The sequence below is a fragment of the Haliaeetus albicilla genome, chromosome 24 (assembly GCF_947461875.1).
Source record: "Haliaeetus albicilla chromosome 24, bHalAlb1.1, whole genome shotgun sequence".
NCBI lineage: Eukaryota > Metazoa > Chordata > Aves > Accipitriformes > Accipitridae > Haliaeetus > Haliaeetus albicilla.
Window position 1 is genome coordinate 24,489,437 of NC_091506.1, and position 23,786 is coordinate 24,513,222.

Genomic DNA, 23,786 nt, shown 5'->3' on the forward strand with positions numbered 1-23,786 from the left:
AAAAGGCCAAAACACTAAATAGATTTGAAGTTTAATTTTGTTTAAATTCATATGGAAGAGCTACTGGCTGGGAATCAGTTATGCAAACCCCGCTTCCAGTGAAGAATGGGAGGACATGCCGCCAAAATAGAATTTGAAACATAAGTGGATTCTGATACATCTAAAAATAAAATAATATAAAGATTAATGGTCTTTTTATAAAGACTAATGGTTAAAGGACTTTGTGAACATGTTTTCCAGATAACACATTACTCTAGCCCGTGAATTTTATGCGCATCATGCCTTAATGAACAACAATTTATATATGCCACATGTCACAGGAGAGAAACATGCTGTCCAAATGAAACGAGGAGCTCTGCTTTAAGATTCCATAGGGGCAGACTATTTTTTTGTATACTTACTATTCTATAAGGAAAAAAAGAAAGGAGTTTTAGTGTTCAAAAGGCAAGAAGAGGTTTAATAGAACTGAAAGCAAATTTACATTTATCGCTCTCAAAACTGGGTTAAAATTTTTCATGTGCAACATGCTAACCTTGAATTCTGCCATATTTGTAAGCTACTCATATTGAAATAATCACCCCTTCCCAAAAAGGTAAGCAGATCTCAATTCCTCCGTCAGTTTTCAATCTGAAAATTAAACAGGTAAGTATTTTGGACCTTGTGACTTCCTCTTTGAAAAGCTGAAGTATGCAATTAATACTTCCAACTGTTGGTTATCCATCGTCTCAACTAGATGAGCAATTCTAACACAGGGAATATAAAACATCACAGAGTATCATTCATGTGGACTTTGTATCCTGATAAGCTGCTGTGCAGCTGTTCTCCGAAGAACTCTCTTGCTTTACAACTTTACCAACACAGCCCTTGAGATCCCAAATGTTATCTTTTAGTGAGTTGAAGCCTAGATTATAGTAAAGGTAAACTAATTCAAATGCTACAGTGGCCTCTTTGCAACACAAGACTTTTTTTCCTCCTCCCTTCAGTCCTCTAGAGACTGAAGAAAGAAACGTTGAATATACAGCATGCTTCTAAGACACACAGCAGCAATGTTTCTAAAAACAAAACAAACCCCTTCTCCTACTGATGCTGCAAATATGAATTAACACTTTCTGTACTCATGGTTTAATACAAAGTTAAATATGTCAGAGAGATTACGCAGTAAAACCTTTCCTTCATTCTGTTTTACCTTAAGGTAACACTGACCTTAGTACACAACAGAGCACCATAAGATGAGTGGGCACATTAGTTGGATTGAGCATTGCTGGTGTATCTGATCTCATACAGGCCAAAAACGCCCTCATTCTTCGGTTCTTGTCTTCTACTGCTTTTCCCAGCCACAGCTTCTTCAGATTAGGACAGGTCCATTCCCTGAATGCAAGTGCTTCCACCAGCTCAGGGGTTTGTGGAGATTTTCCTTTGTAAGCAGCCCATTCTTTAATTATCACTGGTGAAACTACAAAATGGCAACAGTTGAAAGAAAACATTCTGAGTTAAAAAGCAGGGTATATTTAAAACTTTGTATGCAAGAGACTTTGATCCAAAAAGCATCACTTCAAGACTGCAATAGATACTAATGTTCTGGATTACATTGCCAAATTGGTAATTCAAAGTCTGTATGGACCATCTTTCAATTCTGATCACTTACAAATTAAGTGCATGCAACCAAGTGTACACTAGGAACCTTATATTAGTATTTTCAAGTTAATATACAACATAAAGGAACTACATATATTTTTCTAAAACAAACAGCATAATTTGAAAATGCTATTTTCCACTAAAATATCTGTGTCATTGATGAAAAACCTACAGTGATAAATAAAAATAGTACATAAATACAAAAACATTCCAGTGTGGTCTATTAAGAACAATATGATCCTAGCGCTTTTACTCAGATCAGAGTCAAAACTTATGTTATACTTCTTTGTTGTTGTTCAACTACCACAATGGAATGACATCTCAAATATGGGTGGGTTTGGTGTTGGGTTTTTTTTGCCTAAAAATTTTACAAAATATTACTTAAGCCTTTCAATTTACTGCACTGCTTTCTATTCAGAGGTTAGTATTTTTGTGTCTGCTAAGCTCTCTTTCATCCACATCAAAACAAAGACTGTTCAACTCTATATTGCTGCTAAATCATCTCCCTTTTTGTGTTTGAAGGCGACCAAAACAGAACACAAGTTTTTTAAAAAAAAAAAAAAAAAGGAAAGTCAAGACTGAGAAATGATACCTTTGGCCTTGGAATGACCCCAAGTTTGACACAGCTCAAAATCTGTTTGCACCCTTCTTAACTCAGAGCCCAGTTATGCAGTGTGGAAAGATTCACGGAGCTTGTTAGTGCAGCTTCAGGTTACAGCCTGGAGAGATTCACTGCAGGAGCACAGACCTACTCTTTCTGCTAGAAATCTTTCTGTTACACATCGAGAAGAGAGTACTACTGGTGCCAGGATAGCCCTTACAGCTACAAAGCCTCCTTCAGCAATCAGACATCAGCCTTACAAGTAATTTTATAATTAGGGGCAGGCAAACCATGGCAGAGGTGATGACTGGGATTAAAGAAAGAACCTCCAGAACAGCCCAAGGCACTCACATGCTTTTCTGGAATAAAACTAGTCTAGCATTATAGCTACATTTCACAGAGCTCAGGGTAAGTTTTACAAAGATAACATGCAGCAATGAAAATAAATATTCTGATATATTTAGTTGGTAGCCTCACTACAAAATCATGTTCTATTTTGGTTGCTACCGGTTTTTATATGCCACCAAGCTATAGAAGATGGGCTCTAACAGCCAGCAGAGCCACTCTGTTATTTGTGCATAGAAGTTTTCACTTCTTGTTTAGGCCTGGCACAGTAAACATGAACAAATAAAAGGATGTATTTTATGTAGGCCTTCAAAGACTTGTTTAGTTGCTTTAGGTCTTAGAAGCAAGAGATACTTTGGGACCAAAACTTCTTAGCTCTCTCAGCAAACAGACAGGAAACACACTGAGGCTACTATGCAGAACAGTTTAATCTGTTAGCAGTAAAAAAACCCCAAACTGTTGACAATTGACATAAAATAGTTCTTTGTGTTTTGGAGTTCTTTTTTTCTTTCGTACAACCTCCTTTTGACAATAGAGGTGATACTCCTAGCCACACTCAGTTCCTCGGTTTGGATGCCCCTCCAGAGGCAAGCAGATGCAAACTCTATGTGCCCATCACATTTAAGCACCCCCAGATGACCACTTCCTCAGCTTCTACACCTCCTGTAACAGCAGACAACAGCAAGGAAACAGAGCTGTACACAACACAAACGTTTCTTCCACATATATTTCACATATAAAGACCTCAAGCTTAGAAGAAGCTTGTCTGTGTTTTCTATCTGCAATCCTATGTTTCAACATTCAAATTTGGTTCAAAGCTTTTAATCTGGGGATGACCGACGACCCTATGAGGTTAAGGCCACAGGAAGAGTACCTCAGTTTGCTCTCAAAACATTTTGTCTTCAATAAGATGCTACCTGTAGAAGTCACACTGGAGATCCACCCTGGCTTCAAAATTTTGCAAAGTAATGGTTATTATGGGAAAGGTAACCATGCTTCTTGCAGAATGGTTTAATATGAAGGTCACTCTAGCAGACTGGCAAACAGTATCCTCTCTGCATGATGGGGATGAGGAATTACAGCTGTATCATTTGACAAGTAACTGTAGCACTGTTCACCCAAATTTAGCATTTAACATAACAGACGAATTGAGGACTTGTCCACATCCTCTTATTTCTCCAGGGCATTTCTTACACCTTTGACAACTCTGTACTGGGACTGCTGCCAAAAACAGTCTTCCTCAGCTGCTGAGGATCTCTGTCCTCAGAGGAACATTCTGTGTTTTCCTCCCAGGACTTCCACTTGGAGATAAGCAATGTCACCCTTGAAGACTACATTAGCTACAATGAACACTCAGGACCAGTGTGTTCAGCCACAACATCACAGTGCTAATTATACTGTTTTTCATACTAAACTTCCTCCTGCTGCTGATCAGCAGATCTGAGTACTCAAAGTAGCCTAAGCAACTGCACAATATATTGACATCTGCTTTGAACATTACCCTCACGACACTTTAAGGTCAATCCAAGTAAAAAAGGTCAGCGTCAATCTGCATTAGGGCAACCTGCTTGATAAACATGTGAATGCTGTTACAGGCTCTAAAGTCATTAGCAACGGCATCCTGCACACTCAAGCTGTCTGTTAGAGCCCTTGTTGCTCACTACAGCTCAGGTGGTTTTAGTATTCTCTTTGCATTTTTTTCATGAACTGAATGTGAGGTGGGAGGTACCCAATATGACTAGAAGATGAGCTAGCTAATGCAGATTAATCAGGCCTCATTTTTAACCTTATAATCTTTACCGACAGCACAGCTTGAGCTAAGCATGCTTGATTTTGCAAAAGGGCTACTGCCCAAGATATGGCTTTCCTTTTGGCAGAAACAGCACCAGCTGAATACATCCTTGATGGAGAACAGTACATCACAAGGTGGCTAGGCTTAAAATAACAAACCTTTGGATCCAACCAGGAGTTATAACAGCTTGTACAAGTGTGCATTTTTCCACAAAGTGGAAAGGGCAGATGGTTTCATCTACACATATGTATTTTTCAGAACATGGGGAATAACCTCTTTCAGAGCTTGAAAAGAAGAGTCAGTCAGACACTCGGTTTCCATCTCCTCAGAAGGAAGGGCAGCTCAGCCAATGCTGTGCCCTTGGCAGCAAAAGCACAATCAAGAACTTTGTGATTCAGCTTTTCATATCCTCTGGGAGCAGACATGAGGACATGTACAGCAAAGGCATTACTTAGCAGACAATTATCACTGAAGAACCTGACTGACTACCTCTTCCGACAGATCTGTTGTTTTTCATTGGCTTTTCAACTACATAAAAATAATAATAATTTAAAAGACAGGAAGTCATCCATTTTATGAAAGACCCATTATCCTGCTGTCTATATATTTAGTAGTAATACTGATGTGTCAGTTTATTATGTATTTCTCATAGCCTCCTATAACCCTTGCATGCAACATACTTGCAAATTATTCATGTACAATTATTATGTTGCCAGCATTGTGGTTTGTACAACAAAGATGACAGGATTTTACATATTAATATATTCATTACCTCTCTACATAAGTCTTAAGGACAATATACATTTCTTTAGAAATTAATTTCTTAATTCTCTTAACATCTCTTAATTCTTAAATTTCCTCTTAATGGTCTTAATTACTGTGTTTCGTAACTTACTCATTTTTGAGAGCAGCAAAAAATTAAGACACTGAAGGAGAATCAGCATCACTAATTCATTACAGCTTGGGTCCTCAGAAAAGTTAGCAAGGGCTAATATGTGTGACTAATCGATCTGAGAAATCTGCTCTTGTCGCTTAAGACACTATTCTCTCCTTCCGTCTTGCATAGCCTGTCGAATTCTTGCTACTTTGTAAGACAGGTGACCAAAATAAATGTGTTCCTGCAACATAGCCCTTTCAAACCACATGCTTGCATCTTAGCTCGAATCCATCTTTCCTAGCATGTTTAGCTTTGAGAAGCAACTAACTTTTGGGCAGACGTTCAAAAATTTTTTTTTATTTTTTTAAGAGCGTGGTCAGTCCTAAGATAGAAGTAGGTCAGTAGCTGAATGTGTCCTGCAGCAAGATTTGCCGGAGCTCCTGTAACTAAATCAAGTCAGCAGTAGCATTCTTAGCCTCCATTGAGAATAAACCTCTGAAAAGCAGTATAAATGAAGAGAAAATAGAGATTATATAGGTTTCCCCACTAGCTGACAGAGAACATTCTAGGTTTACAAGATAAAAACATTCAGAAAACTGAAGCAGACCTTCAGCACTCAGCTACTTCACCCCTACAAACACTGTAGTACACTTTTAAGGACAGAAGTCTAATGAGGATAAATGAATACTGCAAATAACATCACTATTTTAATTCTGAAATAACCTTGTAACCTGAAATACTATGTTGTGTGAGTTTAAAGAATTAAGAAGTTTGTGACAATACGTGTGCTGAGATATTATTCAAGCAGGGTAAATACTAATTCCCACAAAATAACTGCCTAAGATAAACAGTTTTCCAAACATCATTGGAAGATTATCACCTTCACTACAAATGTACAGAAACATTTCATAATTAAAAATGGAAAGAGAAAAGGGAATGAACAGAAAGTTTACAACTGATTATTATTTTTATCCTTTTACACCTGAAGACTGTGAATGATGCTTTCATACATTCTAAATATCTGATTCTTAAATTTAGTCTACTGACAGCAGACTCCTATGTATAAATACTGCTGCTGCTGCTTCTGCCATTCACTTAATGCTTTAGCATTCCTTTAACCTTTGTAAGATGCTACTGTAAAGTTCACTCATTTCCTTGTATGCATTTCATTACAAGAAAAACACTCTAGAATGAGGAGGTTGAATTTTCTGGAATGACAGTAATTCCTTGAAGCAGAAGACTTAAAAAGACAACTTCCAGATTAATATGAAGATTAACATTCATCCCTCTGAACTAGCAAAAGGAACTTTTGACAAGTCTGTTTGCAAAATTTTAGTCTGTCTTCACCCAGGTCTACCTTTACTTATATTACACCTGACTTCTGCAGGTTTTAAACCAAGTTTTTATATGCCAATACCTGAAAGATACTAGAGACTTGCAAATTTCACTGAAGTACATTTAATTATACATTTGGGAAGACAGGGTAAGTTAACATGCACACCTCATTTTTGAAAAAAAGTATGCACATTTGTATGTATATGCACAGAATAGAAGTTTCCTATAATCAAGTTCTACCATATACTTTGAAAATTACATCACAAACTGACATTACTTGCTGCAAGCCTGATAGCCGCTTGAGCATAGTTTTTAAAAAAGAAACCCCAGAGCTTGCTTAGAAATGGTTAACATTCATAGTTCTTAAACTACTATAGGAAATAAAATTTCAAATTAACATCTTTTTCTATTATCCATGGGATCAAATAAGCCATAAATTCCTCCTGTGTTAGCTACACCGATTAAATCTTAGCAACTACCCTCATTCAAATCACGGTACAAATGGATATGAAAACATAGCAAAAGGAAGAGAAATAAAGAATGGCTTCTACAGTACATACATTCTGGTGGAAGTCTGTTCTTTCTAAAAGCAAGTCTTTCAGTTTTCTTTCTGCTTTCTGCCAAACTAAACAGGACTCCGTAAACATACTGACGAACTGGCCTATAAAGGAGAGCAGCAGGAGGCAGGTCTTTGTTGGCTTCATCTTCTATAGAAACAGCAATTTTGATTTCACCCTTCGGCATGAAAGAAAGCAGAAAAATACGACATGTTATAGTGAACAGAAAGCATTTAGGTATGCATGGTAACTCAGTCCAGAGCTAATATACATCTCATCTAGTCAAGAAAAATGTTATTCACCAGTAATGTGGATCTTAGGTATGTGAAGGTAACACCAGAGGAGGATTACCCTACAGTCTACTTGCTTTCTTCCAATATGTCTCCAGGCTCTGATTATCCCTGTTGCTCTCCTCTCTCTCTTCTCCATCACACACTTCTTTTTTTTGTCTGGACTATCTGCAGGTGAGGATTACCTAAATATTCATCTTCAAATATGGATACTTTGAAGAGTGATATAGTAGACACAGAAATACAGTAATGCACTTTTAGATAGTCAAAGCACATTTGAAGCTGATCTAGATTTCAGATGGTTATTTTAAAAAAATATTCATGCTGTCTGAAAACACCAGTCTGACTTTTTGGTGCAAGGATTTGAAATAGTGTTGGGAACTAACTATAAGAAACAACATTATGAGAAGACCTGGTCAAAAAATCATAACTGGGTATTACATAAGCAAGGTTGGTTTTGAAAGTATATAAATAAAGCTTTAGCATTTCGTACTTTTTCAGAAAAAAGCATGAAAGAACCTTCCAACATTCTCTCTCAAAACAGCAGCAACATGCTATATTTTCTGAGTCTGCACATCCAACCACGTTAAGATTTTCTTGGAAAACAACTGACTTCACTGCATTGCTCCCAAACATCAGCCTTTATTTTCAACACTGACAAGCAAGTGCTCTGTTCTGCTTTTACTTAAAAAAAAAACCCTTTAAACTGTCCCAGCAATGAATACTGTAAGTGACATCTTGGAGTGATTACATTAGGATATTGTCAGGTTTAACTCGGACAATGCTACTTTAGGTATAAGGTATGTCTAAAAGGTCTCTCTCTCTACACAACAGCAACATAACCTAGAACACCTCTATGTGCCAACTTCTAAAGAATCCCATAATTATACAACAAGATCTGTCAGTGTATCCATGATATACTTCAGCTCCCCTGTCCATGCTTGTTCAAAAGCATTTCAGATAGTGGGGAAAGAAAAAGTCTTAAGTACTACTAATTTATTTTTTATGCACCCATCTCTAGACTGACCTTTTTTTTCTGTTGGGAGAGGATTTCTCAAATGCAGGCATTTAATTCGTTTCCTCCCATTGTGAGATACAATACACCAAGTTGGGCAGGAGTGTTGGTCTGCTTGAGGGTAGGAAGGCTCTACAGAGGGATCTGGACAGGCTGGATTGACGGGCCGAGGCCAATTGTATGAGGTTCAACAAGGCCCAGTGCTGGGTCTTGCACTTGGGTCACAACAACCCCATGCAGCGCTACAGGCTTGGGGAAGAGTGGCTGGAAAGCTGCACGGCACAAAAGGACCTGGGGGTGTTGGTCAACAGCTGGCCGAATATGAGCCACCAGTGTGCCCAGGTGGGCAAGAAGGCCAACGGCATCCTGGCTTGTATCAGAGCTAGTGTGGCCAGCAGGACTAGGGCAGTGATCATCCCCCTGTACTCGGCGCTGGTGAGGTCGCACCTCGAGTCCTGTGTTCAGTTTTGGGCCCCTCACTACAGGAAAGAATTGAGGTGCTGGAGCATGTCCAGAGAAGGGCAAGGAAGCTGGTGAAGGGTCTAAAGAACAAGTCCTGTGAGGAGCGGCTAAGGGAACTGGGGTTGTTCAGCCCGGAGAAAAGGAGGCTGAGGGGACACCTTATCGCTCTCTACAACTACCTGAAAGGAGGGTGTAGTGAGGGGAGGGTCAGTCTCCTCTCCCACGTAACAAGTGATAGGACAAGAAGAAACGGCTTCAAGTTGTGCCAGGGGAGGTTTAGGTTGGGTATTAGGAAAAATTTCTTCACTGAAAGGGTTATCAAGCAACTGGAACAGGCTGCTCAGGAAAGTGATTGAGTCACCATCCCTGGAGGTATTTAAAAGATGTGTAGATGTGGTGCTTAGGGACATGGCTTAGTGGTGGACTTGGCAGTGTTGGGTTTACAGTTGGACTCGATGATCCTAAGGGTCTTTTCCAACCTAAATGATTCTATGATTAAACATCAAGTACTATTTAAATGTACTAAGAATATTTGGCTATGCAAAATGTGAAACAGAACTGACATCAGTGGTCTTCATACACCTTTTGATTCTCCTCCACTTTTCTTTGATAAGGAAGAGAAGTGTAAGAACACAGCAGCCAGTACAAGTTATGGTGCAAAATAAACGCATGGGAAATAGAAAATCCAAACCCCAACCCTGATCCAGAAACTTTTCTTTTTATGCATTTCAGATCCTGCCTATGGATCTGAAGCAGATTTTCAAGATGAATATAAGTTAACAGGAATGTGGACCGTGCCATTTTGCTAGATGCTGTACCAATATGTACACTGAATGGGCTTGATGTACAAGAACCAGTACTAACCATTTTGAACTCTAAAGGGGAATATTAAAGTCGTCTTGTTCTGGGACTCATCTGTTTGCATTTAGAAGGAACAACAAACTTAGGTCTTTTGAAACTAGATTAAGTCAGATACAGAGTTGTGCAGCAACACCACTAGTCTGGCTCTGGTTCAACACAAAGCAGACTTCAGCAGCTTCCCAACACACTGAAACAGGTTATCGCTGCTTAGTTCTGTAAGAAGCTCTCCCCTGCTTTTCAAGGTGTCCTTATGTGGACATTTAGGTAGATTTTTTTTACCGGATACATTGAGCAGACAAAGAGTCCTAGGCTGTGTGAAAATGCTTGCAGCTTACCTGGCATCTGAAAGCTAGCACATAAAATAGCCAAACAAAAAAAAAACCCCAAGCCATCAGAAATGTTCTGCCAAACTAAAATGAACAAAAGTTCAGAACATCATGGAGTTAATCTATAATTACATTTTAGGATTATACAAAGGGGATTTCTTATAGCTGCTATGTTTCTATCAGGGCTAGCTACCAGGGATGGGAGGGATCGGACTGTGGGGGAAAACAATCTAAGTATTTTTGAACACTGAAAATAGAATAGACTTGGCACAGACACCAAAGCACATATGCAGGAGTTTTTAAATGGAAATGGACTCTACACAAAAACAGACACACATATATATACACACACAGACACACATGCAGAGATATAAAAATATCTACATATATTCAGGAAAAATGATTAATTTTGTAAGCAAACACTTCTAATTACAGTCTTCTCCTGTCTATTGGAACAATATACCAGACCAGATGAGCGGTTAGAAAACAGGGGAAAAAAATTGTTAGAAGCACTAAAAATGGACTAAAACTCAAAGCATTAAAAAGGATGTAAATTTATCATTTTTAGTCAGAAATGCAAGTGCAATTATCTTTACAGAATTGTTATTTCAGAGTACATAATTTTTAACTATCATACCTTGGTTAGGACATGAAAGATGTAGGGATACATTAACCCCTTCTTGTGCCTGTGTTCTGCCACTCTTAATACTTCAGGTGCTACAGGAGGTAATGGAGGGGTAGTAATATCCATGTGGTTTCTGGTGGGCATTGACAACAGGCATGGGATTTGTGGATTACTGGTTTGATTCCCTTTGACATCAGCTGCCTGACTTCCTGAAGAAGCACTAGAGGAACCTTCTGCCTATAACAGAACATACAAAATGAAGTGCTTTTGAATGTGTATGGAAACATACCAGGAGATCAGCCAAGAGAAACAGCAAATTTCCTTCTTCACCCACAATGAAAATAGTAAATCTTCACATCATGTTGTATCAGTATGTAGAATACATTATCCAAAGCTAGCTAAAAGATTTTCAGAAAATGTAAACTTTCAGCCATTGTTTGCTAGCAGAAGCAAAATTACTGAAAAAAAAAATATTATGGTAAAGCTTTAACTTATTAACAGCAACAGTAATCATTATTTTAATTTTTAATTGCACATACAGAAGGGGGACCGATGACCTCTTAATGAAATGTGAATGACCTCTTAACTAAGTATTTCCAATATGCTACCAGCGAAATGGGTTAACTGAGAGTCACAAAGTCTGTAATTTATCCAGACTTCCATTAACGCATCCCTTCTCAGTTTTCATTTCTAAATGAAGCAGGTAAAACTACATAGTTCAATTTAAAGACATTTAAAATATATAGTGTCTGAACTCAAAAGCCCTGTAAATGTTTTGTTGTTTGGTTTTTTTTTTTAAATAAAATTCTTTCGTAAAGAAGCAGCAGCAGCAGCTTGTAAGAGAAAATGGCAACATTTTCTGACTGCAAGATAAAAGTGGCATTTTATTCTATTTCTAGAAATGTAGTTCACAAATTTATAGGAAAAATATGACACACAAAAATATACTGTAAACCTCCCAGTGAATAAGCCTTTTGTAAGCATTTATGTTGTATCTCTCACAGATACTACCAAAAAAAGTAGAGTTCATTCCCCAAAATCCTTGTCTTCAAAACAAAGCTTTTTTTAGCTTAAGAGTTCATACTAGTCTTGTGCCTATATAAACCATTATAGCAATATTAAAAAGTTTTGAGACTGAAATTTAATTTATTCACTTGATGATACATCACACATGAGTATTTTTACAATTTGTGTAGAAAACTTCACATTCTTCATAAGACTTTAAAAGGAAAGCTGAAACAGAAATGGCGAAAGCCATGAAATCCCACAGAACGAGTAACATAAAAAATAGGCCCAAACAAGCTCAGCTTGTTCACTACAGGCTCTTATGAAAAATACAAACTTGCATGTAAAAAGCAAAAAAACCCCACACAACCTCCAAAACCTTTCTATAGAAAGGTGTATATTAGTAAAAACATGGTCTAGCAAAATTTCAAAGGGGCAATATTATTTTCAGATTACATTTTAAGCACACAATCAAAGAGGATGTTACTGAAAGATTATATTTCAGAGTTGGTAATCTAGACTTCATTTTATTTATAAAAATGAAAATATACAGAAGAAATGGTTAAAACCTGTAATCCAGAACACTTCTAACAAAATATACAAATACAGAATGTTTTTATAAATACGAGCTATCACAGCTCTATTAATTCTGTATTATATTATCAAATATTTCTTTATCTGTTTAAGGATTTTTGTCCCCGTCTTCTACTACCCCAGCAACTAAAAGTCAGTGATACTGGACCACAAAGAGAAGTTTATAGAACTGCTGATTATTGAGGGCACGGAGGGGAGAAGACAAAAACCCCCAAATGATAGCAATGCTTTCCCTGTTTGCACTACCCAGGTTCCTCCTGGATTCGCTCCAGCAATATTCAAACACCTAAGCTGAGAAACTACCACAGTTAAAAGTATTTTCTTTTCTTTAGTGATATACATCCACCCAAATGAGATGAGTATACCTTTGTCATGTATAATCATGCAGTGAGACAACTACGAGCAAGGAATTTTGACATTTAAGTCAAGTGAAAGGAGCATCAACATTGCTGCTTCCTGCCTGATCTATGCTACATTTTCAGCACTTTAAAATCACCTCAGAAATTCACATAGCTCATTCAGTTGAAATCTTCAGGAAATATTTCTTTTTTTTTTTTTTTTTAAATCACTGATATATAACTCTCTAGGAAATGAGTTCATCTACAAAACGTACTCATAATCCTCCATGTCATGCTCAAAAGATGCAACTGTTCTGCTACTGAAGGCTGAAGAAGTGGTTTGATATAAAAAAAAAAAAAGGCAAGTAAAACTCACAAGCATTTATACATTAAATTGGATGCACTTAAGTTGGACTCCATGCATATATCTATTGGAAAGTTTAATCACTGCTTATACAGCTCTAATTCTGCGTGTACGAAGACAGGCAGCCAGACATGCTGTGCAGCATGTCCCACCCATCCATTGCCCAGCTCCAGGGGAGGCACCACTGCTGCTGCAGCTGCTCCCCGCCTCCACAGGACATCCTGCTGTGCAGCACACATGCAGGGCTGCAGCTGGGACGCACCGGGCTTCAAACATGGCCCGTAATACAGAGGAGAAAGGAATGTAATAGGTCAAATTAGCATTTGCATATGGTGACTAATCCACAGGCAGATACAGTTATCGTACGGGGCGTAGTCTGCAAAAATAATAACCACTGATGGATGAAATCATCAGCTTGATATTTTAAGCACAAAGCCCAAGTTTACTGGAATTTCTATGCCAAAGATACAGGGAAAATGTTCTGTTTGTCTACAGCATAAGTAACTCGTGATTGGGTCTTTTTGACACAAAATTAACAGCTGGTGTACAGTTCCATCATGAAGATGCAGAGGTATTAAGTGCAAATGCTTTGAATGTTCTTTCCAAACACGGTTCAAACTTGGAATAGACCATCATACTCTTAATTTGACAATGGTTTTAAATCTTGAAGAAATTTAATAGGATAATATTAAGTCTTTATCAAGGGCTTAGTTATCCCATCCATTCTTAGTTAAGTAGCAATACAGTTTAACTGGTCCCACAGAGCTACTTTAGTATGTATTATGTGAAATTCATACCAGGTGGTTATGAAGGACTTTTACTCCTCAGCTGAGCTTTAACACACCTACAATGGTCTGTGGCTAACATTGAAATATGTTAGAGCTGTTCTCACTACACTGTAGGTTATATGACATGGACTCTGAACCCACAGACACTTAGATCACTATAATCCTTAGTAAAAATCAAAATAAGGCACTACTGTAAACACGGATAGCAATATCTAAGGATAAGATTGTTAGCTAAGGAGTAAACAAGTTTATTGATTTCTTTCGATTTTGTATTTTCTAACACATCCTTTTTAATTTTCATTTTTATGTATATGCTACAATATTCCTTGGAAAACTTACTGTACTTTAAAGCTGTTGTTTTGTAATTCACAAAAAATGTGTAAAGGCTTACACTAAATCCTACAGATCAATACTGAAAATTCTACTCAGAGTTTGTTGTAATGCTTTAATACAAAATAATAAAATGTGATGTTTGGAACTTAAGGAATTACCTTTGTTTGGTCTCCCAGCTCTCCACGAGTTTGACTTTCTGACTGGGTTCCTGTTTTTTCCCAGCCTATTTTGTTCCCACTGACATGGCTGAAGGACAACATAAAGAAAAACATCATATTAAAGTGTTGTTTAAGATACAATGGGATAAATCCTTTGTGACTGTTATTGGAACTATGGGCCAGAGACTGTGATTAAGGGATGCTTTGTATTAGAAATGTCAATTTGTAGCAGTCTTGAAGAGACTTTAATACCGACATTTGTTCATTTACACTATGTCAACATTTGGATTGTACTGAAAAGCTGTACCTTACAATGACTAAATAATGTTCATGCAGGAAAAATTCTTGATTGAACTTTAAATATTTGTCACTATGCCAAGTAATGTCCCTCAATTAGAGGGCTATTTCTCCAAACTGCAATATAAATGACACTGTCTAGATTTCAGTTTCTAAATTTATTCAACATTTATTGCATAAAATGCATAAGGCAACACTATCAAAAACGCTGAAAAACATCTTGTATTGTTTTTTTTCTAAAGCAGGTACATTTCCAGTTCTGTGCTGCATGGAAGCCATGCAAACTTACTCGATTTACTAAGCAAAACACATGATAATATTTAAAGTTGATAGACTGCATCAAAATAGTGAAGTCCAAGCCATCATGCATAATTGTAGACACATTCAGAATTTAATACCCAGTAGTAACATACTATTATACACAACCCCAGATTTTTAGAGGCAATCACAGACCTGGTACAGCCCCAGGCTTTGATTCTCACACAGTAAGCCACTACACCTAACAAGACAAAGGTAAACACGAACTGCCTCTGTTCAAATTTCCTTTTTGTAGGTCAGGAAGCAGTAATTAAATGAAAGTCTGCACAACTTTATATTGCCAAGGACAGACATATGATCTAGTGGAAGTCAGGAACACTTCTGCAGTAAACAAGGCACATTAGTAGAACAGAGCAAAAACAATTTCACTGCTGCTTTGTTCCACACATAGCCTGTCAACGAGGGCTCTTAAGTCACTGTCCTATATGATGAATTTCTGACATTCACACCAGGTTTCTTTGCAAAGTCACATTATCCCAAAATTTAAGAAGAGTAAACACTACCAATTCAGTGAAGTTTCATAGTTTTTAGCTACTGAAATTTTAATGAATTATACTGTGAAGTAGGAATATTTCTTTTATACAAAGTAAAGAACTCAAAGGCTTTATGACATTTACCAAAATTTCACTCTGTCTTTCTTTCAATAAAACATAAGGGCAGAAGTGGAAAAACACCCAACATTATTCGGTTTTGGATTTCTGCTTGTTAAGGAACAAGGCGACTAGAGTAAACCATGGATGTGTTTGCGGTCATAGTGACCTAAAACTATTTTTTTAACGTCTTACCATATCACTAATTTGCAGATTTCTTACTTTCAGGATACTGGTGAACGATTTTTAAAGTAGATTTATTTTAACAGAAACAAGAGTAAGAAAACATCCTCATGTAAAACTTACTTCACTGCACCTCCATTGCCTTCATCATTGTCAGAGGACGAAGATGTAGAAGAGGCAGGAAAATAGGTTGAATCCACGTGATTAGGGCTCCCACTCTGAGCTGGATTTATTGGAGAAGATCGTTCATACAATGGTGTATGTTTTCCTTCATGAGGAATGTTACTGTAGTTGTTCTGCTCAGAAAGACTTTTTCCACCTGTTTCCAAGGTGATGGCTGGCTCAGAGAGACTATATGGGTATGGACCCTGACCTTGGGCCCCACCCTGATTGGACATCTGCTGGGCCTGAAATAAAGTGATCTTTCTTAAGTAGAAGGTAACAAAAAGGCTTTTCTTTTAAAATAAAATACATTTTTTAATCAAGCGGCATTTTCGAAATGCACACATCAAATCTCAGCCATCTTGGACATCCTTAAAAATTGCTCTACCAGAGTCTGTAGCATCACCATAGTTCCAGACTTAAAATTCAATCAGTGAACACCCATGCTAAAAAAGTTAGATTTACCTTTCCCACCTAGATTTTAATTTGATGAGCACAGCAGGTTTCTCCCAAGGAGAAGGGCAGAGGGCTATACTTACCACAGGTTTTGCTTGTAGTGAGGTCTGTGGAATGTTAAGCATCTGAGAAGGAACATATGGTGGCACTATCCCAGGCATACCAAACTGATTTGGTCTGGCTGCTGTAATGCAAACAGGGAGGAAGGGAAAAAAAGAAGAGAAAAAAAACCAAGAAAAAAACCCAAACACTCATGAAAATGCTCACTATTTGACACAAATGTTACCCTTTTTATCCTTTTGCTTCTATGGTTTATTTATTCTTGTTCTGTTAGCATTACTATTTTCTATGTATATGCCTTTAAGTAGTTTCATTCATTTTTGCCATTTAATAAAAATACTCAGTAGCTTGTGAAGTCTATTTTACTTGTCTCACCTTCTCTTACTGCACATTTCTATTCTACCTGGGAATCAAAGGAAGCTTAAAAATAAAAAAAAAAAGCCCAAGAGATGTCATAATGAAGAAGCCAGCAAAAAGAATGTCACACAGACACATAATGCTGGCACTTCCTATCATTTGAATATTTGACCTAGAGTAGCCTTAATGCCCTTTAATGCAGGTCTGTGAATGTAAATAAGAGACACCCCCAAAAAAAGAGAAGAAAAAAATCTGGATTAATATACCAGTATGGTAACTGGAAATCTTTAGAAAATTTCAGCTCAAATTATGTTTTAGTGTTAAGGAGGAGGTATGTGTGGTAAATCCTGTGATCATACAGTTCATTTGTAAGCCTTGAGGATGATCTGCAATGCCAGAACAATTCATGGTTGCAATTTAAGCAGGTATGTTATGACATCGAAAAATCACAGACTCTAAAGGGATTTCTAAAGCATGTCAGGTAAGTCCAGTGAGAAACACGAAATATGTTTTATGGAATATAAATAGAAACTGTCTTCACGATTGGAACCGGTCACCAGATTTCAGTTGTTTACAGCACCAAACTCTCAAGTGTCCTAAATCTAGAACCGATGCAGCAATAGCTAAGAAGAAAATCAGTCCAGGTTGTTCTCCTCTTTTTGGGGAAAGAACACAATCTCTACCCATATCCTGTGAATACCTTCTTTTGAAACCTCATATTCAAGGGCCAATGAAAATTGCCAGAGAATATAAACATTTTTACAATGTTACTATTTCTGGTTTAGAGTTATCCCAGGTTTTAGTTAAAACAAAAAGCCTTTTTTCTTTAATTACTTACCTAGGTAATGTGGTGGATGAAATGGCATAGGTTTATTAGTTGCCGAGTAATAAGCAACTGCTCTCTTAAATCGAGTAACTTTGTCATCTGTTCTAGACTAAAACAAACAAACAAAAAGATCTGTCAGGAGCAAATCTGGGCATGTAATCTATAGGTCAGCACTATACTGTAGAGTAGTTAACGTATACTATATCACATACAGTATTAAGACCTATGGACCCTTGAGGACTATAGCACGACTCCAGCCCAAGAAATATTATGCCAATCCATGTAAGGATAAAGCTTGAAAATACTGTCTTCATGTACCACTGATTTTCAATGACAGTGCACAAAGCCAGACTACAAAACCCCTTTGGTTATCAAGAATTTAACTTTAAAGCACTGAGGGTAAATGCAGTATTTCTACCTTCGGAAGGATGGAAAGCGCAATTAGAGTATCTAAGACACTGCATATACTTATAGGTTCCTATTACCAACTGATGCAATACGATATTTTTATAGAATGCAATTCTTCAACACAAACATATAGTACAATTGGTTTTAAAAAAAAAAAAACCAAACCAGTATTTTGCTTTGTACTTTACCTGTGAATGTTGAAAAACATCTTTTGCTATGGCATCCAAATCAGTGGTGTCCTGAATATTACGGACGTAGTCAGCTACAGCTTTGATCACTACGTCACAAGGTGGTAAAACTAACTGGTGAGCACGTACCTATGCAAACAAACATACAAGCCAGTATGAAATAACAGGGTAGCCCAAGATACTTCAGTTACACACCAGAGAATTAAACTATTTATTTACTGAAAATATATTCAACAAATTCCATGTTGCCAGATTTAGTATCTAAGTATTTTGGGGCCTTCAACCTTGTTTTTAAGACTTCACCTTAAACAATGACTCATGTTTTTCATCTATGGTATAGTTATATATATATGGGAAACCTCACCTCTACGTAAATATTTGCTGGTTAAATATCAGCTCCAACAACAAACAAGGTCAACAATGCTTTCTAGCTAGACATTTCCTCCAGTGCAAAATGCTTTATCTAGTGAATACATCCATTTTATATACACATACATATATATATATGCCAGAATATACTGTATTTTGACACAATTTATATTCTGAATGTAAGGAGGTATCAGAATTGATGAGAGATCCACTGGGAACAAGAAGATCTCTATGTACACAGAAAACGGAGGATTTGAAAAACAAATGGAAAAAAAGGAGTCTCTCAAGGAAACTTATTTTCAAGATTCTACAGAAATTGGCCTAAAAATCATTATTTGAAGATTACATGGTTTAATAATCCATGCTTTCAAATTTTGGATATTTCATTATCTGTAGTAGAATATACTCATACAGCTTCACATTATATATAACATCTCAGGCAAGAAATTATTTTTATTTTTTTATAGTATACATCAACAAAGAATGACATGGATTTCTCTTGTTGCTATGATGTGAGCATAGTTATTTTCTCTTTCAAGCATTTCAATATCAACATGGTTATAGGGCTGCTTACTCTTTTTGCAGATACAGAGGAAATTCTTAAGATAATTCCATTGATAAAATAGTTTCAATATTCTGGCATTAAAATAATTGATGTTTTACCACCCAATGACAGATGTGTCTGACCTCCCATATTCACCAACTATTTTAAATGGATTAGAAACACATGCTTAAATGCATGCTAAAAATTTCCCTCCAGTTTATGACCTGAGCCCATACCGACCATAGATTTGTCTACAAATCAGATTCCACAGTACAGTCTACTCAAGATGTTAGGAAAATGATCAATTCCCATTGATTCACTGGTCACTAACTCAGGCCATGGACTTTGTAGCAAAAGACCTCTCTTTGTAGTGAGAAGAAAGAGCTGGAAGAACTTTGTGGGACGACGTCCAAAGCCCCTACAGACGAAGCTCCCGCAGCTCAGCGACTGGCAGCTGCAGATGGATGTGCTGTACCAGGAAGTTTTAGACTCAGTTCTTTGGCCTGATCCCTTCTCGTGTCCACATGGAGAAAGGAGGGGAACTGGATAGTCCTGGAAGCCCTGGACTTCCATCTCAACACTCTCAATAGGCTCCTCCTGAAAATAAACTGAGGATTATTCAGCATATGATTATGGGAATTACTGCTCTTACATGCACTGCATGATCCTGTATGGGGTATAGAAACTTCACAGGTCAAGCAACCATCATGGAACACTGTGAAATTAAAAGCAGTGAGCGGTGGTGCTAGCTGGGTCTGAAGAGCTACTCAACCATAGGCAGTTTCTGTTACTTTCCCTCTGTGCTGCACAGTGTGCATGCTCAGAGGAACAGGAAAGATGTCTCCAACTACATGTCCTAAATTTTAGAGGATGCCTGAGGAATTTCTAAAAAATTCTGTGCAGAACCTCTGTACAATTCTGGAGCACTCCGTCTATGCCTATAGGGGCAGCTAGGTTTTTGCTTTTAACACATCTTAACCTGCTTATTTGCAAAATACAGTAATTCAAGACTTGAGAGATCATTATTATTATTATTAAACAGTTCAATTTTTTAAGAGATGAGAAAGTGTGAAAAATCTTTATGCTTGCATTCTACACAGAGGTATCATACTTTACTAGAAAATACTGCAATTCAGCCTTGTCAGAAATGTTTATGCAAAATTCTGATTAATACATCATTAGTTTTATCGTTGCAACTTTAAGGTCTGTACCACAACCCCTTTTTATTTTATATGGAGTCTACCATACGTAATTATTTTCTTTCCTACCCTTATTTGATCCACTTATTATGCAATTTCTTAGACTGGCTTATTCATATTAGGGCCATGGAATTTTTGCCCAGATTCCCATTTTTATTAATTTCTTTCTCCTAATGTCTACTTTCTACAAATGTCAGGATATTCATTCTATACCTGGTCATTCTTTACCAGAGAAGCTCCACATTTTATGAGCCTAAATTAACAGCTTTGCTCCGTGTAGTCAGTGGCACGGTAATTATTTCTACTTCAGATAGTAAAATCTAAATTTTCACTACTGTGCATTCTGAATATATACACCAATACTAAATATAGATCACATTTGCATGTAAGCTTACAGTCCTAAATATTGATAATAAAACTTTGTACCCAATCTGCAAGCAGAAGTAATATAGATTTTCTTCCCACTGGTAATCTAAGACGTTTTATGAACACCTACCATTTTATTTGTAGTTCTAACAATTATACATCTCTAAAGCAGCTGAATCATAACATGGCTGTGTCATGCTAGATGTGCTCTCTGCACAATCCCTTGGAAAAGCCCTGCATTACTACCTAAGTGTTGCTGCAATCTCTGCTTGAAAATTCAGTGGATGAAAGGAGTAAGCAATCTATCATTAGTTTTATGTGATCTCCAAGATAGTAACAAACGATAAGCAGTTAACATCAGGAGAAGACTTCACATCACTTTAGCACTAATATTCAGCTCAGGCCCTAGAAGTATGAAGCTCAAGTGAGACATGTTAAGGGCTTACCATGCATATCGCCCCCAGTTTAGCTGCTTTCAAACAAACAGCCTAAGGACCTCACTGGAGCATGGCCTTATTTCCTGAAGTGAAACCTTCTGAAAGTATGTATTACAGATTTAGAGTATTTCAGGTATTTGCATTTTATTTTCTTTTATTCTGTTTCAAAGATATCCAGTCCAGAAGTGAGAACACCCTCAAAACTAAAAATGTTGTGACCTACACAGAAGCCAGAAAAGTGGAGAAATAAGATGTACTTTCCTCATATTAAAGAAGAAAAGATTTCTATTCATTGTAGAACTTTCCAGAAATCCAAACTGTTGATTTTGTACTGAATCATAAATAATGTTTCTAATACTGTGTGCATTTAAATGCAGGCTAAGTCTTACTAAGGGTGAGGTATGGGAAAAATTAAGACTTAACAGCAAAAGTTACAGAAAACATGTTCATGGTTCAAACTTACTTTTAGCTGCACACAAAGCATTTGAGAGCAAAATCAGCATCATTTTTAACAAGTTTCTCATTGTAAGATTTCTTCTTAGAAGATATTTTTTTCCTTATCCACTACAGAAGAGTTTCAGACAAGCAACAACATGGGAAATCAATTTTGGAAAGGCAAACATGGAGGTGGATCACACACTTGGAGGATATCAGGTTAGAAAGCATGACATCTGAAAACAGCACAGTTTCTTTGCTAGTTGTCAAAGAACTACTTAAATTTCAGGACAGACCTCTGATAAAAATCACAAGCGACCTATTAATGCACTCTGAAAATATTAAGTAGGGAAAGGAAATTAATTCTACATAGGTATTTGTCAAAATGAGAGGCCAAGCTGCTACAAGATAAAAATGTCTTGGTTTTGACAAAATAAACTTGCAAAAATGCTTTATTGAAAGAGAATAGACTCACATATGCATAACTCCATGGGACTTTCAGGACCATATAAAGTACCTAAGCTACACTTGGGAAAAGCTCCCCAGTTCTGGGACAACCCCAGTTGCCCACTGTCTCCAGGAAGCGAAGCCTTTAAAAGCTAATCGACACAAGTACCAGCATTTACTGTTGTGCCTGCTGGAAACAGATAACCCGTTTAGTTTTATTTTCAAACCACTAAAAAAGAGACCTCGAACAATCAGTTACTGTGAGATGACACATAGTGAACTTTTTTTTTTCCACTGGCGAGAGAAAAGGCTGAAGATATAAAGAATACTACAACAAATTGCCTGGGTTTTGTTATTTTTGTCTAGTAATTTCTATTAGAGATCGCATCCAAACTGTTTGGATCTTGTATCAGCCTTCGAATGTTAAAAACATTTAATCTTACAAGCTTGTAGTGCATCTGATCTAATGACATGCTTTCTGAAGAGGCAAGAAGTTCCCTGGATGACTTAAAATCCTCTCAAACCAGCAAAGCTCAGCTTTTCCCTGAAGACTGGGTTAGTCTATCAGCAATTCTCTCTCCTCCTCCCTCCATCCTGGTTGGGAAACTGACCTGTTTCTACTTCTGCATGTCTTGATGGTAACAAGAATACATACAACATGGAGATCATTTGCTAACAATTTATACACACAGGACTCTGAGAAAACCAAATCTAAACGGAGGAACAAAAATGTCAGGAAGAAAAGAGAGAGCAGAAACACAAACCAAAGATGTGATACGGACAGACTTCATATGAGACAACCCGCATGACAACCCTGCACACTACCACGAGTCAAGGGCTGGGCTGCCATCCAGAAAGACCTAGACAAGCTAGAGGAACGAGACAACAGGAACCTTAAGAAATTCCACAACTACAAAAGCAAAGTCTTGCACCAGGGCAGGAATAACGCCTGGCTACTCTGCAGGCTGGAGTTGTGCCAAAAAGGACCTGGGGCTCTTGGAAGACAGCAAACTGAACACGAGCCAGCAGGGTGCCCTGGCAGCAGAGAAGGCCAGCTGCACCCTGGGCTGTGTAGCAGGAACATGGCCAGCAGATCGAGGGTTCTTGCTCCTCAGTGCTCGTTAGACCACCTCTAGAGCACTGCATTCAGTTTTGGGCTCAAGCTAGATGTCAAAAAAAGCTGAGCTAGTTCTGCAGAAGGCCATCAAGATGGTTAAGGAGTTGGAGCACTTACTCTGTGAGAAGAGGCTGAGGGAATGGGGCTTATTCAGCCTGGCAAAGACAAGGCTTTGGAGATACCTAACAGCAGCCTTCCAATACCTACAAAAAGGCTGTCAAGCACATGGAGCCGGGCTCTTCACAGTGGTGCACTGTGGAAGAACGAGAGACAAGAGACATAGCCTGAAACAAGATGGGTTCAGACTGTATGCAAGGCAAAACATTTTTACCATTGGGACTGTCAAACCATGGAGCAGGCTGCCCAGACAGGTTGTGCAGTCTCCAACCTTGGAGATTTTCAAGACTAGTCTAGGCAAAGCCCTGAGCAACCTGTTCTGACCTCAAGCTGACCATGCTTTTAGCAGGAGATTGGACTAGATGACTTCCTAAGGTCCTTTCTGACCTGAATCATCCTATGATGACCCTTAGCATTAAAAAAACCCAAACAATAAAAACCAGACAGACACTTTAAGCATCTCTTAAGAGTACTACCTTTGTTATCTGAGCAGCAGCAAATTACCTAAGCACCTACTTAGCATATTAGTCTCCCTCTGGCAGACACCCTCTGAAGTCAACAGAGAAAGACAAGAATTTCCTAGAGCAATTCAGAGAAGGAGCCTAACCT

General features: G+C 37.7%; 1 protein-coding gene across 3 annotated transcripts in view; it reads right to left on the reverse strand.

The window, feature by feature from the left end:
- Window positions 1–23,786, reverse strand: part of FAM120A (family with sequence similarity 120 member A) — a 56,196-nt gene that overhangs the window by 16,939 nt on the left and 15,471 nt on the right. For 2 of the 3 annotated variants that reach the window (XM_069769869.1, XM_069769866.1), the window contains exons 4-11: window positions 18,147–18,275; window positions 17,563–17,659; window positions 16,391–16,491; window positions 15,813–16,096; window positions 14,302–14,389; window positions 10,734–10,958; window positions 7,146–7,320; window positions 1,204–1,453 (exon numbers count right to left, since the gene is read on the reverse strand). In XM_069769869.1, coding sequence (XP_069625970.1) covers window positions 1,204–1,453; window positions 7,146–7,320; window positions 10,734–10,958; window positions 14,302–14,389; window positions 15,813–16,096; window positions 16,391–16,491; window positions 17,563–17,659; window positions 18,147–18,275 — 1,349 coding nt within the window. The remainder of the gene's footprint in view (window positions 1–1,203; window positions 1,454–7,145; window positions 7,321–10,733; window positions 10,959–14,301; window positions 14,390–15,812; window positions 16,097–16,390; window positions 16,492–17,562; window positions 17,660–18,146; window positions 18,276–23,786) is intronic. The other variant, XM_069769868.1, reaches the window with a different exon arrangement.